At 65.5% G+C, this 14,110-nt stretch overlaps 1 protein-coding gene across 2 annotated transcripts in view; it reads left to right on the top strand.

Moving 5' to 3' along the window:
• Positions 1-14,110, top strand: part of LOC144511912 (uncharacterized) — a 29,459-nt gene continuing 15,349 nt past the window's right edge. The window contains exons 1-2 of one of the 2 annotated variants that reach the window (XM_078242368.1): positions 1-72; positions 7,490-8,714. In XM_078242368.1, the coding sequence (XP_078098494.1) occupies positions 7,671-8,714 (1,044 nt within the window). In that variant the 5' untranslated portion in view covers positions 1-72; positions 7,490-7,670. Of the gene's footprint in view, positions 209-7,489; positions 8,715-14,110 lie in introns of both variants that reach the window. The other variant, XM_078242369.1, reaches the window with a different exon arrangement.

The following is a 14,110-nucleotide window of genomic DNA, read 5'->3' as shown; positions in this document are numbered from 1 at the left end:
GGCGCTTGCGCACTGAGTGCGGTGCCGGTGGGAGCGGGCTCGGTGATAGCTGGGCCGGAGAGGCCGCAACAGGTACTCGACCTCGCGGACCGAGCGCGGCCTCGGCTCGGGGATGGGAGTGCGGTCCAACGGCCAGACAGTGAGGGGCGGCTAGGCCGGTGGCCCTCCCATCCCCTGTCCGTGGCGGTGGCCGGCCCGGGCGGCGGGGGTGAGTCGGCGGCTGGGCTCCGGCCTTTACCTCCGGGATCAGCTCCGCCTGCGCGCGGCCCCCCCCCTGGTGCACCCCCCCGCCACCCGCTCTCTCCTCCCCCTCCCCCCCCCCCGCAACCCGGCTGCCCCCCCCCCAACCCGGCTGCCCACCCCCCCCCCCAACCCGGCTGCCCACCCCCCCCCCAACCCGACTGCCCACCCCCCCCCCAACCCGGCTGCCCACCCCCCCCCCCAACCCGGCTGCCCACCCCCCCCAAACCCGGCTGCCCACCCCCCCCCCAACCCGGCTGCCCACCCCCCCCCCCAACCCGGCTGCCCACCCCCCCCCCCAACCCGGCTGCCCACCCCCCCCCCCAACCCGGCTGCCCACCTCCCCCCCCAACCCGGCTGCCCACCCCCCCCCCCCCAACCCGGCTGCCCACCCCCCCCCCCAACCCGGCTGCCCACCGCCCCCCCCAACCCGGCTGCCCACCCCCCCTCCCCCAACCCGGCTGCCCACCGCCCCCCCCAACCCGGCTGCCCACCCCCCCCCCCCCAACCCGGCTGCCCACCGCCCCCCCCAACCCGGCTGCCCACCGCCCCCCCCAACCCGGCTGCCCACCCCCCCCCCCCAACCCGGCTGCCCACCCCCCCCCCCCAACCCGGCTGCCCACCCCCCCCCCCAACCCGGCTGCCCACCCCCCCCCCCCAACCCGGCTGCCCACCCCCCCCCCCCAACCCGGCTGCCCACCCCCCCCCCCCCAACCCGGCTGCCCACCCCCCCCCCCCAACCCGGCTGCCCACCCCCCCCCCCCAACCCGGCTGCCCACCCCCCCCCCCAACCCGGCTGCCCACCCCCCCCCCCCAAACCGGCTGCCCACCCCCCCCAACCCGGCTGCCCACCCCCCCCCCCAACCCGGCTGCCCAACCCGGCTGCCCACCCCCCCCCCCCCAACCCGGCTGCCCACCCCCCCCCCCCCCAACCCGGCTGCCCACCCCCCCCCCCAACCCGGCTGCCCACCCCCCCCCCCCAACCCGGCTGCCCACCCCCCCCCCCAACCCGGCTGCCCACCCCCCCCCCCAACCCGGCTGCCCACCCCCCCGCCCAACCCGGCTGCCCACCCCCCCCCCCCAACCCGGCTGCCCACCCCCCCCCCAACCCGGCTGCCCACCCCCCCCCAACCCGGCTGCCCACCCCCCCCAACCCGGCTGCCCACCCCCCCCCAACCCGGCTGCCCACCCCCCCCCCAACCCGGCTGCCCACCCCCCCCCCAACCCGGCTGCCCACCCCCCCCCAACCCGGCTGCCCACCCCCCCCCCAACCCCGCTGCCCACCCCCCCCCCAACCCAGCTGCCCACCCCCCCCCCAACCCGGCTGCCCACCCCCCCCCAAACCCGGCTGCCCACCCCCCCCAACCCGGCTGCCCACCCCCCCCCCCCCCCAACCCGGCTGCCCACCCCCCCCCAACCCGGCTGCCCACCCCCCCCCCAACCCGGCTGCCCACCCCCCCCCCAACCCGGCTGCCCACCCCCCCCCCCAACCCGGCTGCCCACCCCCCCCCCAACCCGGCTGCCCACCCCCCCCCCCCCCAACCCGGCTGCCCACCCCCCCCCCCCCCAACCCGGCTGCCCACCCCCCCCCCCCCCAACCCGGCTGCCCACCCCCCCCACCCCAACCCGACTGCCCACCCCCCCCCCAACCCGGCTGCCCACCCCCCCCCCCCAACCCGGCTGCCCACCCCCCCCCCCAACCCGGCTGCCCACCCCCCCCCCCCCCAACCCGGCTGCCCACCCCCCCCCCCAACCCGGCTGCCCACCCCCCCCCCCCAACCCGGCTGCCCACCCCCCCCCCCAACCCGACTGCCCACCCCCCCCCCCAACCCGGCTGCCCACCCCCCCCCCAACCCGGCTGCCCACCCCCCCCCCCCAACCCGGCTGCCCACCCCCCCCCAGCCCGGCTGCCCACCCCCCCCCCCGCAACCCGGCTGCTCCTCCCCCCCCCCCCAACCCGGCTGCCCCGCCCCCCATCCCCACACTCAGCTCCCCCACCCCCCACCCCGGCTGCCCCGCCCCCCATCCCCACACTCAGCTCCCCCACCCCCCACCCCGGCTGCCCCCTCGCCCCCGCCCGGGCTGCCCCCTGTCCCTCACCCCCCCCCCCTTCCCCGGCTTCCCCCCCCCTCCCCGCCCCCGGCTGCCCCCCGTCCCTCGCCCCACCACCCCAGCCCCTCGCTCCCCCTCCCCCCACCCCCGGCTGACCCCTCGCCCCGCCCCCACCCCGAATGCCCCCCACACCCTCGACCCCCTGGAATGCACTGCACACCAGCTGCCCTCCCCCCGGCTGCCCCGCACCCCCTCCTCCCCCACACCCCCCCAACCCCGGCTCTCCGGCACCCCCTCCCCACCCACACCGCCCCTGCGGCCCTGCACCCCCAACCCCACCGGCGGCACCGCACCCCCACCCCCTTCCCCTATTCTCCCCCCACCCCCGGCGCCCCACACCTCCTCGTGCCCTCCCCCATCTGCCCCTCGCCCCCCTGGCTGCCTCCTCAACCCGGCTGCCCCCCCCCCACTCCCAACCCGGCTGCCCCCCACCTCAACCCGGCTGCCCCGCACCCCCTCCCCACCCTCAGTTCCCCCTCCCCGTCCCGCCCCCTCCCCGTCCCGCCCCCTCCCCGTCCCGCCCCCTCCCCGTCCCGCCCCCTCCCCGTCCCGCCCCCTCCCCGTCCCGCCCCCTCCCCGTCCCGCCCCCTCCCCGTCCCGCCCCCTCCCCGTCCCGCCCCCTCCCCGTCCCGCCCCCTCCCCGTCCCGCCCCCTCCCCGTCCCGCCCCCTCCCCGTCCCGCCCCCTCCCCGTCCCGCCCCCTCCCCGTCCCGCCCCCTCCCCGCCCCCTCCCCGTCCCGCCCCCTCCCCGTCCCGCCCCCTCCCCGTCCCGCCCCCTCCCCGCCCCCTCCCCGTCCCGCCCCCTCCCCGTCCCGCCCCCTCCCCGTCCCGCCCCCTCCCCGTCCCGCCCCCTACCCGTTCCGCCCCCTCCCCGTCCCGCCCCCTCCCCGTCCCGCCCCCTCCCCGTCCCGCCCCCTCCCCGTCCCGCCCCCTCCCCGTCCCGCCCCCTCCCGTCCCGCCCCCTCCACGTCCCGCCCCCTCCCCGTCCCGCCCCCTCCCCCTCCCGCCCCCTCCCCCTCCCGCCCCCTCCCCCTCCCGCCCCCTCCCCCTCCCGCCCCCTCCCCCTCCCGCCCCCTCCCCCTCCCGCCCCCTCCCCCTCCCGCCCCCTCCCCCTCCCGCCCCCTCCCCCTCCCGCCCCCTCCCCCTCCCGCCCCCTCCCCCTCCCGCCCCCTCCCCCTCCCGCCCCCTCCCCCTCCCGCCCCCTCCCCCTCCCGCCCCCTCCCCCTCCCGCCCCCTCCCCCTCCCGCCCCCTCCCCCTCCCGCCCCCTCCCCCTCCCGCCCCCTCCCCCTCCCGCCCCCTCCCCCTCCCGCCCCCTCCCCCTCCCGCCCCCTCCCCCTCCCGCCCCCTCCCCCTCCCGCCCCCTCCCGCCCCCTCCCCCTCCCGCCCCCTCCCCCTCCCGCCCCCTCCCCCTCCCGCCCCCTCCCCCTCCCGCCCCCTCCCCCTCCCGCCCCCTCCCCCTCCCGCCCCCTCCCCCTCCCGCCCCCTCCCCCTCCCGCCCCCCCCCCTCCCGCCCCCTCCCCCTCCCGCCCCCTCCCCCTCCCGCCCCCTCCCCCTCCCGCCCCCTCCCGCCCCCTCCCCCTCCCGCCCCCTCCCCCTCCCGCCCCCTCCCCCTCCCGCCCCCTCCCGCCCCCTCCCGCCCCCTCCCCCTCCCGCCCCCTCCCCCTCCCGCCCCCTCCCCCTCCCGCCCCCTCCCCCTCCCTCCCCCTCCCGCCCCCTCCCCCTCCCGCCCCCTCCCCCTCCCCCCTCCCGCCCCCTCCCCCTCCCGCCCCCTCCCCCTCCCGCCCCCTCCCCCTCCCGCCCCCTCCCCCTCCCGCCCCCTCCCCCTCCCGCCCCCTCCCCCTCCCCTCCCGCCCCCTCCCGCCCCCTCCCGCCCCCTCCCGCCCCCTCCCGCCCCCTCCCCCTCCCGCCCCCGCCCCCTCCCCCTCCCGCCCCCTCCCCCCTCCCGCCCCCTCCCCCTCCCCCTCCCGCCCCCTCCCCCTCCCCCTCCCGCCCCCTCCCCCTCCCGCCCCCTCCCCCTCCCGCCCCCTCCCCCTCCCGCCCCCTCCCCCTCCCGCCCCCTCCCCCTCCCGCCCCCTCCCCCTCCCGCCCCCTCCCCCTCCCGCCCCCTCCCCCTCCCGCCCCCTCCCCCTCCCGCCCCCTCCCCCTCCCGCCCCCTCCCCCTCCCGCCCCCTCCCCCTCCCGCCCCCTCCCCCTCCCGCCCCCTCCCCCTCCCGCCCCCTCCCCCTCCCGCCCCCTCCCCCTCCCGCCCCCTCCCCCTCCCGCCCCCTCCCCCTCCCGCCCCCTCCCCCTCCCGCCCCCTCCCCCTCCCCCTCCCGCCCCCTCCCCCTCCCGCCCCCTCCCCCTCCCGCCCCCTCCCCCTCCCGCCCCCTCCCCCTCCCGCCCCCTCCCCCTCCCGCCCCCTCCCGCCCCCTCCCGCCCCCTCCCCCTCCCGCCCCCTCCCCCTCCCGCCCCCTCCCCCTCCCGCCCCCTCCCGCCCCCTCCCCCTCCCGCCCCCTCCCCCTCCCGCCCCCTCCCCCTCCCGCCCCCTCCCCCTCCCGCCCCCTCCCCCTCCCGCCCCCTCCCCCTCCCGCCCCCTCCCCCTCCCGCCCCCTCCCCCTCCCGCCCCCTCCCCCTCCCGCCCCCTCCCCCTCCCGCCCCCTCCCCCTCCCGCCCCCTCCCCCTCCCGCCCCCTCCCCCTCCCGCCCCCTCCCCCTCCCGCCCCCTCCCCCTCCCGCCCCCTCCCCCTCCCGCCCCCTCCCCCTCCCGCCCCCTCCCCCTCCCCCTCCCTCCCCCTCCCGCCCCCTCCCCCTCCCGCCCCCTCCCCCTCCCGCCCCCTCCCCCTCCCGCCCCCTCCCCCTCCCGCCCCCTCCCCCTCCCGCCCCCTCCCCCTCCCGCCCCCTCCCCCTCCCGCCCCCTCCCCCTCCCGCCCCCTCCCCCTCCCGCCCCCTCCCCCTCCCGCCCCCTCCCCCTCCCGCCCCCTCCCCCTCCCGCCCCCTCCCCCTCCCGCCCCCTCCCCCTCCCGCCCCCTCCCCCTCCCGCCCCCTCCCCCCCGCCCCCTCCCCCTCCCTCCCCCTCCCTCCCCCTCCCTCCCCCTCCCTCCCCCTCCCTCCCCCTCCCGCCCCCTCCCGCCCCCTCCCTCCCCCTCCCGCCCCCTCCCGCCCCCTCCCGCCCCCTCCCGCCCCCTCCCGCCCCCTCCCGCCCCCTCCCGCCCCCTCCCGCCCCCTCCCGCCCCCTCCCGCCCCCTCCCGCCCCCTCCCGCCCCCTCCCGCCCCCTCCCGCCCCCTCCCGCCCCCTCCCGCCCCCTCCCGCCCCCTCCCGCCCCCTCCCGCCCCCTCCCGCCCCCTCCCGCCCCCTCCCGCCCCCTCCCGCCCCCTCCCGCCCCCTCCCGCCCCCTCCCGCCCCCTCCCGCCCCCTCCCGCCCCCTCCCGCCCCCTCCCGCCCCCTCCCGCCCCCTCCCGCCCCCTCCCGCCCCCTCCCGCCCCCTCCCGCCCCCTCCCGCCCCCTCCCGCCCCTCCCGCCCCCTCCCCGTCCCGCCCCCTCCCCGTCCCGCCCCCTCCCCGTCCCGCCCCCTCCCCGTCCCGCCCCCTCCCCGTCCCGCCCCCTCCCCGTCCCGCCCCCTCCCCGTCCCGCCCCCTCCCCGTCCCGCCCCCTCCCCGTCCCGCCCCCTCCCCGTCCCGCCCCCTCCCCGTCCCGCCCCCTCCCCGTCCCGCCCCCTCCCCGTCCCGCCCCCTCCCCGTCCCGCCCCCTCCCCGTCCCGCCCCCTCCCCGTCCCGCCCCCTCCCCGTCCCGCCCCCTCCCCGTCCCGCCCCCTCCCCGTCCCGCCCCCTCCCCGTCCCGCCCCCTCCCCGTCCCGCCCCCTCCCCGTCCCGCCCCCTCCCCGTCCCGCCCCCTCCCCGTCCCGCCCCCTCCCCGTCCCGCCCCCTCCCCGTCCCGCCCCCTCCCCGTCCCGCCCCCTCCCCGTCCCGCCCCCTCCCCGTCCCGCCCCCTCCCCGTCCCGCCCCGCCCCCTCCCCGCCCCCTCCCCGCCCCGCCCCCTCCCCGTCCCGCCCCTCCCCGTCCCGCCCCCTCCCCGTCCCGCCCCCTCCCCGTCCCGCCCCCTCCCCGTCCCGCCCCCTCCTCCCCGTCCCGCCCCCTCCCCGTCCCGCCCCCTCCCCGTCCCGCCCCCTCCCCGTCCCGCCCCCTCCCCGTCCCGCCCCCTCCCCGTCCCGCCCCTCCCCCGTCCCGCCCCCGTCCCGCCCCGCCCCCCGTCCCGCCCCCCCCCCGTCCCGCCCCCCCCCCGTCCCGCCCCCCCCCCGTCCCGCCCCCTCCCCGTCCCGCCCCCTCCCCGTCCCGCCCCCTCCCCGTCCCGCCCCCTCCCCGTCCCGCCCCCTCCCCGTCCCGCCCCCTCCCCGTCCCGCCCCCTCCCCGTCCCGCCCCCTCCCCGTCCCGCCCCCTCCCCGTCCCGCCCCCTCCCCGTCCCGCCCCCTCCCCGTCCCGCCCCCTCCCCGTCCCGCCCCCTCCCCGTCCCGCCCCCTCCCCGTCCCGCCCCCTCCCCGTCCCGCCCCCTCCCCGTCCCGCCCCCTCCCCGTCCCGCCCCCTCCCCGTCCCGCCCCCTCCCCGTCCCGCCCCCTCCCCGTCCCGCCCCCTCCCCGCCCCGCCCCCTCCCCGCCCCCTCCCCGCCCCGCCCCCTCCCCTCCCCTCCCCGCCCCCTCCCCTCCCCGCCCCCTCCCGCCCCCTCCCCCTCCCGCCCCCTCCCCCTCCCCCTCCCGCCCCCTCCCCCTCCCGCCCCCTCCCGCCCCCTCCCCCTCCCGCCCCCTCCCCCCCCTCCCCCTCCCCCTCCCGCCCCCTCCCCCTCCCGCCCCCTCCCCCTCCCGCCCCCTCCCCCTCCCGCCCCCTCCCCCTCCCGCCCCCTCCCCCTCCCGCCCCCTCCCCCGTGCCCTGTGGACCCCCCACCCCCCCCTGCCCTCTTTCCCTTTGGACCTCCCCACCCCCTCCCGGCGCTGCACTCTTGCCCCCTCCCCGCGTTGCCCTCCAGACCCGACCCCGCACCCTCCCTCTCCCCCCGGCTGTCTGTCTCCTCTCCCCCACATCCCGGTCATACACGCCCGCCCCACTTTCTAATAAAGTTGTTAGTTTGTCTGAGGTAAATTCAGCCGTTAATACCTTATTTGTGCTTTCAGGATCTGGAACTACCGTTGTCTACCTACCGTTTAGTGACTATTTCCTGCTCCCCCTCAACATCAAGTTGTCTGCAGTCAGTCATTTGGACCTTGTTAATCAGAAGACTTTGTGGGAAGCGCACAGTCAACAATCAGTTTCCACTTGCAAGTCTCTTCCCAGGTGACTGGATCCATAGGAGCTATGAACCAAAACCAGCTGGGTTCTCAATCCCAGACAGCACATACATCTAGGCCTTCTGCCAGCAGCCTTGGTGAGCAAGTACACTCTTCTGTTGCCTCTCCTGCAGGTGGTGCAGCCACCAGCCCTTCCCTCAGCACAGGCAAAGTGATGGCACAGAGTGTGGCCAGTCCTGGAACCTATATCCAGATCCCCATCAACGCTGAGGTTCGCTTTGTCTCCACGTTCACTTTGCCTGTGGCAGTTCAGCAGAAAATCTTTGGAGGATTCCGCAACCTGCCCAAGAGCAGTGATGGCAACAAACCAACCACGGCCATTTACATCTGTCCAGTGAACCCAGTTAAGGTGACTGAGGCCAAGCGCCTCTTGCCTTTGGTGCCTAAACCATTGTCATTGAACTGTGGGGCTAGGGGTGTGACTGATTCAGTTCAGGAGACACCCACCTCATCACCTGTGGCCAAAGTGCCAAGCAAGGAGCCTTTATCCAGCAGACAAGACAGCAAATTGAACAAGGCAGGAAAGGAAGCTGCTACCCCGACACCTGTTTCTGTGAAATTTTGCAACAACCTAGCTTCTCAAGTGCTGAAGACATTTGTGAAGCAGCAAGCTAAGGGGGTCAATATGGATAGTTTGATGAAGGCTTACTCCAACAGTCAATTAGATACCAAGGTCGGGGGGGGTTCATTCAAAGAAAATGCACTGCTTCTCTTCAATGGACAACTATACTTCTTAGCCCAAAAAGGCATTGAGATTCCCACTGGTGCAGATAAAGGGATGCTGTCTCGAAGGGAATCGGGAGCACGTGAACCAAAGGTGGTTCTTTCTGCGGAAGAATGTGTGAAACAGAGGATCAGAACCAGTCAAAGTTCACTTGGCACTGCAAATAGAAAACCGAATGCCAGTGTACCTGAAATGAGCCATGAACTTGACACACAAGGACAGGAACACACTGTAAAGCAAAATGACTGTTTAAATAACCCTCAGGTGACGGATATGGGTACCCGTGACAGAAGCCCAGCTGAGAATGGATTGGATCTGAAACAAGAGGTGATAAGCTTTGAAAACAAGTATCTAAGATGCATATACCTACATAAATGGGTGCCAGGGAAACGCATCCAACTACTGATCATAATTGTGACCTGTTGTTATAATGGGAGCCTATTATTGTATTGGGTTGTGTGCTTGTTTAGCAAGCCCTAGTTTCTGTCCATTTATATGGTAACAAGCTTGGGCAAATAACCATTTGTCATGGAACAATGCATGCCAACTAAATCAAAATGTTAGGCAGTGAGCAACAAATGCTGGCCCGTCAGTGATGCTCAGAGCCCATAAACGAATAACAATTTAAAATATCCCTTGCAGAAGCCAGTGTTGCACATTAACGTAAATTGGTGACATCTGGCAGCTTCAGTCTTAGTTTGAGATAATCTGAGCTGTTTTTAAAGAGTTTCCCCAATCTGTTGAGAGGCTTGGAGAACAGTCATGACACTGATCATAGTTATAATAGAGATATACAGCACAGAAACAGGCCCTTCCACCCAACTCGTCCATGCCAACCTGGTTTTCTAAACTGAAACACAGAATACCACAGCACAGAAGAGGCCCTTCGGCCCATCGAATCTGCACCGACGCATGAAATGCCCTGACCTGCCCACCTAATCCCACTTGCCAGCACTTGACCCATAGCCTTGAATGTCATGGTGTGCCAAGTACTCATCCAGGTACTTTTTAAAGGATGTGAGGCATCCTGCCTCCACCACCCTCGCAGGCAGCGTATTCCAGACCGTCACCACCCCCTGAGTAAGAGTTTTTCCTCAAATCCCTCCCCCAAACCTCCCACCCCTCACTTTCAACTTGTGTCCCCTCATAACTGACCCTTCAACTAAGGTGAATAGCTGCTCCCTATCCACCCTGTTCATGCCCCTCATAATCTTGAACACCACAATCCGGTCGCCCCTCAGTTTTCTCTGCTCCGACAAAAACAACCTAAGCCTATCCAACCTCTCTTCGTAACTTAAATGTTCCATCCCAAGCAGCATCCTCTCCTCTGCACCCGCTCCATTGCGTTCACGTCCCTCCTATAACGTGGCAACCAGAACTGCGCACAGTATTCCAGCTGTATCCTCACCAAAGTTCTATACAATTTCATCGTGACCTCTCTGCTTTTGTAATCTATAGCCTGATTGATAAAGGCGACTGTGCCATATGCCTGTTTCACCACCCTATTAACCTGCCTTTCCGCCTTCGGAGATCTGTGGACAACACGCAAAGGTCCCTTTGTTCTTCAGAACATCCCAGTGTCAGACCTTTCATCGTGTACTTTCTTGTCAAATTATTCCTTCCAAAGTGCATCACATAGAACATAGAACAGTACAGCACAGAACAGGCCCTTCGGCCCACGATGTTGTGCTGAGCTTTATCTGAACCCAAGATCAAGCTATCCCACTCCCTATCATCCTGGTGTGCTCCATGTGCCTATCCAATAACCGCTTAAATGTTCCTAAAGTGTCTGACTCCACTATCACTGCAGGCAGTCCATTCCACACCCCAACCACTCTCTGCGTAAAGAACCTACCTCTGATATCCTTCCTATATCTCCCACCATGAACCCTATAGTTATGCCCCCTTGTAATAGCTCCATCCACTCCATCACCTCACACTTTTCAGGGTTAAATTCCATCTGCCACTTATCCGCCCATTTGACCATCTCACCTATATCTTCCTGTAACCCAAGACACTCACCCTCACTGTTTACCATCCGGCCAATCTTTGTGTCATCGGCAAACTTACTGATCCTACCGCCACAGCCCCCCCCCCCCCCCGCACATAGATGACTATATCATTTATATAAATGATGAACAAAAGGGGGCCCAGCACGATCTCTGGTACTGATCACTGGCCTCCAGTCACTAAAGCAGCCTTCTGTCATCACCCTCTGTCTCCTACCGCTAAGCCAATTGTCAATTACCCTGTATTCCATGTGCATTAGCCTTCTTAATAAGTCTCCCATGTGGGACTTTGTCAAAGGCTTTGCTGAAATCCATGTAAACTACATGAACTGCACTACCCTCATCCTCACCCCTGGTTACATGCTCAAAAAATTCAATCAAATTTGTTAAGCGTGACCTCCATCTGACAAAACCATGCTGACTATCCCTGATCAAACCTTGCCTCTCCAAATGGAGATAGATTCTCTCCTTCAGAATCTTCTCCAGTAATTTCCCAAACACAGATGTGTGACTCACTGGTCTGTAGTTCCCTGGCTTGTCTCTACAACCTTTTTTAAATAGTGGGATCACGGCTGTTCTCCAGTCCTCTGGCACCTCCCCGTCGACCAGGGAGGAATTAAAAAGTTGGGTCAGAGCCCCTGCAATTTCCTCCCTTGCCTCCCACAACAGCCTGGGACACAATTCATCCGGACCTGAGATTTGTCCACTTTTAAGCCCGCAATAGCTCCAATACCTTGTCACTCCCTATGATGATTTTCTCTAGAGCCTCAGAGACTCTCTTCTCAGGTTCCATAACTACCTACTCATTCTCTCATCCCATTTGCCTGCATTTGGCACATATCCCTCTAAACCTTTCCCATCCCACCTCTGCCACCTCTCCTGGCAGTTCATTCCATATACGCACCACCCTCTCGGTGGAAAAAGTTGCCCCTCGGGTCCCTTTTAAATCTTTCCCCTCTCGCCTTCAACCTATGCCCTCTAGTTTTGGTCTCCCCAACCCTGGGGAAAGACCTTGGCTATTCACCTTATCTATGCCCCTCATGATTTTATAAACCTATATAAGATCACCCTTCATCCTCCTACGCCCCAGGGGAAAAACGTCCCAGCCTATTCAGCCTCTCATAATTCAAATCTTCCAGTCCCAGTAAGATACTTGTAAATTATTTTGCACCCTTTCCAGTTTAGTAACATCCTTCCTACAGCAAGGTTACCAGAATTGTACGTAGTACTCCAAATGTGGCCTTACCCAATGTTTTGTACAGTTGTAGCATAATGTCTCAGCGCCTGTACTTAATACTCTGACTGATGAAGGCAAATTACCAAACACCACCTTCGCCACCCTGGCTACCCATGATGCCATTTTCACTGAATAGACAGGCGCAGTGCTGTGGTGATGATGAGGCTCGCAATGTATTTGTATCAACTGGTCACTGACTGTACATCTCCTCTACTAACCGCCTCAAAGAAGTTTGATTTTTCCTTCTGTACCAAACAGTACTTTTGCACTCATTGTGGTTGAAAGTGCTTTCTGGATAGACATCTGTGGGCTGTGTGAAGTGAAGTGAGGATGCTTTCTTGAGGGAGTTGTGGTGCTAGAATGCAGCCTTGACTCTGGGTTCTAGCTACATTTACATTATTGATATATCAATGCACAAAAAAATTGGTTGAAATCAAGAAGAGATTATTAGCTATGAATGCCCATTCCTCTACTATCCTTAACTTTCCACACATACATCTGATTGTTTGCTGAAGATCCCTAACATATTTGACTGTGCTGCATAAGAATGCGAGGAATCAGCCTCTGAAGTCTGTTGTACCTTTCAGTGAGATTATGGCTGATCAGCATCCTAACATCATATACCTTCTAGGCATCATAGCAAAAATCTATAATGCTCAGATGGAAAGTAATTAATTGAACTATCATTTACTGCTTTTTTCTGGAAGAGAATTCTGCATTTCCATTTGTATTCTCTAACTTCTGATTAGCCTTGCTCTTGATTTTTAAGGTTATTCTCTTGTCCTAAACTCCACCAGCTTCTGATTTTTCGGTTGATTCCTTTGAAAGTCCCAGTAAGTTCAAACAAATGGCAAATCAATCTAACTTTCTATATCGGAAGGATGCAAGCCCAACTTTTTGAATCTTTTAAATTAACCTGCAGAGCCTGTCAACATTCTAGTAAATCTGTGCTCTGCTGCATTCATTCCAAGGTCACTACACCTCCTTTCTAAGGTATAGTGCCCGGGGCTTATACACAGTACTCTAGATATGGTCGAATGAGGACTTTGTTTAACTGTAGTAAAACTTCCCTTTGTATTCTAGGTCAGCATTGCATTCATTGTTTTGGATATTTTTTTTACCAATCCACTATTCAGCTCTGAAGAAGTCATACAAACTTGAAACATTAACTCTGTTTCTCTCTGCACAGACACTGCTGAGTCTTTCCAGCAGTTCCTATTTTTATTTCAGATTTCCAGCATCTGCAGTATTTTGCTTTTAATGCACTGCATTTTAATGATCTGTGACATAGATTCCTACATCTCTTTAGACCTCAACTGTGCCTAGCTTTCGACTTTAAAAAAAACCTTTTATTTCTGGCCACAAATGGATGATTTCAAATTTATCTGCAATTAAATTCATCAGCCCACTATTTATTAATTTTGTGTCATTGGTAAACTTGGATATGTGACTGCATGAGATATGGAACTGATAAATTTAGTGAATAATTGAAGTCCCAACACTAATCTGTGTGGGATGTCTCTCGTCTTGTCACTTCTTTCCAATTTGAGCGCATATCTATTTTGTCGTCGTCTTCCTAAGCAGGTCAATAATTTGCCTTCAATTTCATGAGTTTTGCTAGCAGCCTCTTATGTTGAATCTTACCGAAGGCTTTCTGGAAGCTTATAAATTCATTGGCATTCTCTACCGCTTAAACACATTCAATTAGGTGTGTTTATCAAAAGCTGGCTATCTGTTCAGCTCTAAGTGTTCAGTCACTTTGTTCTTAATTAGAGATTCCAGTTACCTTGCCATGACTAAACATGTCCATCATTTTCTGGGTTTTTTTTCTTCCCCATTCATTACATTTTCCCTTTCCAATTGGGAGACTTCACATCAGGAGAACGTTGTACAATGATAACATCTGTAATTTCCTCATCTATGTCCTTTAAAGCCCAGGAGTGGAAACCACCAGGATTTGTCACTGAATTTGAGAGAGATTTTTATTGAACTTAGGAACTTGTACAGTTGAATTCAGTTTTTGTTGTGACATTTTATGCCCAAATAAATGTAACTATAGGAACCTCTTCAGGTCAAGAGCTCATTGATATTTTCATCAGTTTCCATGAGGAATACAGTTTTGATGGAACGAGCCCTAACCACCTTGTACATAATTCCAATATATAGATGTGATACTCCTGATCTTTCATTCTGCAGCCATGTGTAAGGATTTCTTTACACACCTTAATATAATCCATCTTGTGCTCAAGTTCACTTTTGAGTTGGAGCAGTCTAACATGCTCCCTTTTCTTGATATGCTAGTTGAAAAGTCTGCTAATCGGTTCTCTGTTACTGTCTACTGTAAGCCTATCTGTTAATGTACATCTTGAAATTCATATAGCTCCATGCACCATAAGGTTGGCCTGATCAGCAGTCTTGTAATAGGATACCATCCAGTTTCTGACTTTGCAAACTTGACAGCGCATCAAATCTATCCT

The sequence above is a fragment of the Mustelus asterias genome, chromosome 25 (genome assembly GCF_964213995.1).
Source record: "Mustelus asterias chromosome 25, sMusAst1.hap1.1, whole genome shotgun sequence".
Taxonomy (NCBI): Eukaryota; Metazoa; Chordata; class Chondrichthyes; order Carcharhiniformes; family Triakidae; genus Mustelus; species Mustelus asterias.
This window is presented reverse-complemented; position numbering and strand designations above follow the sequence as displayed.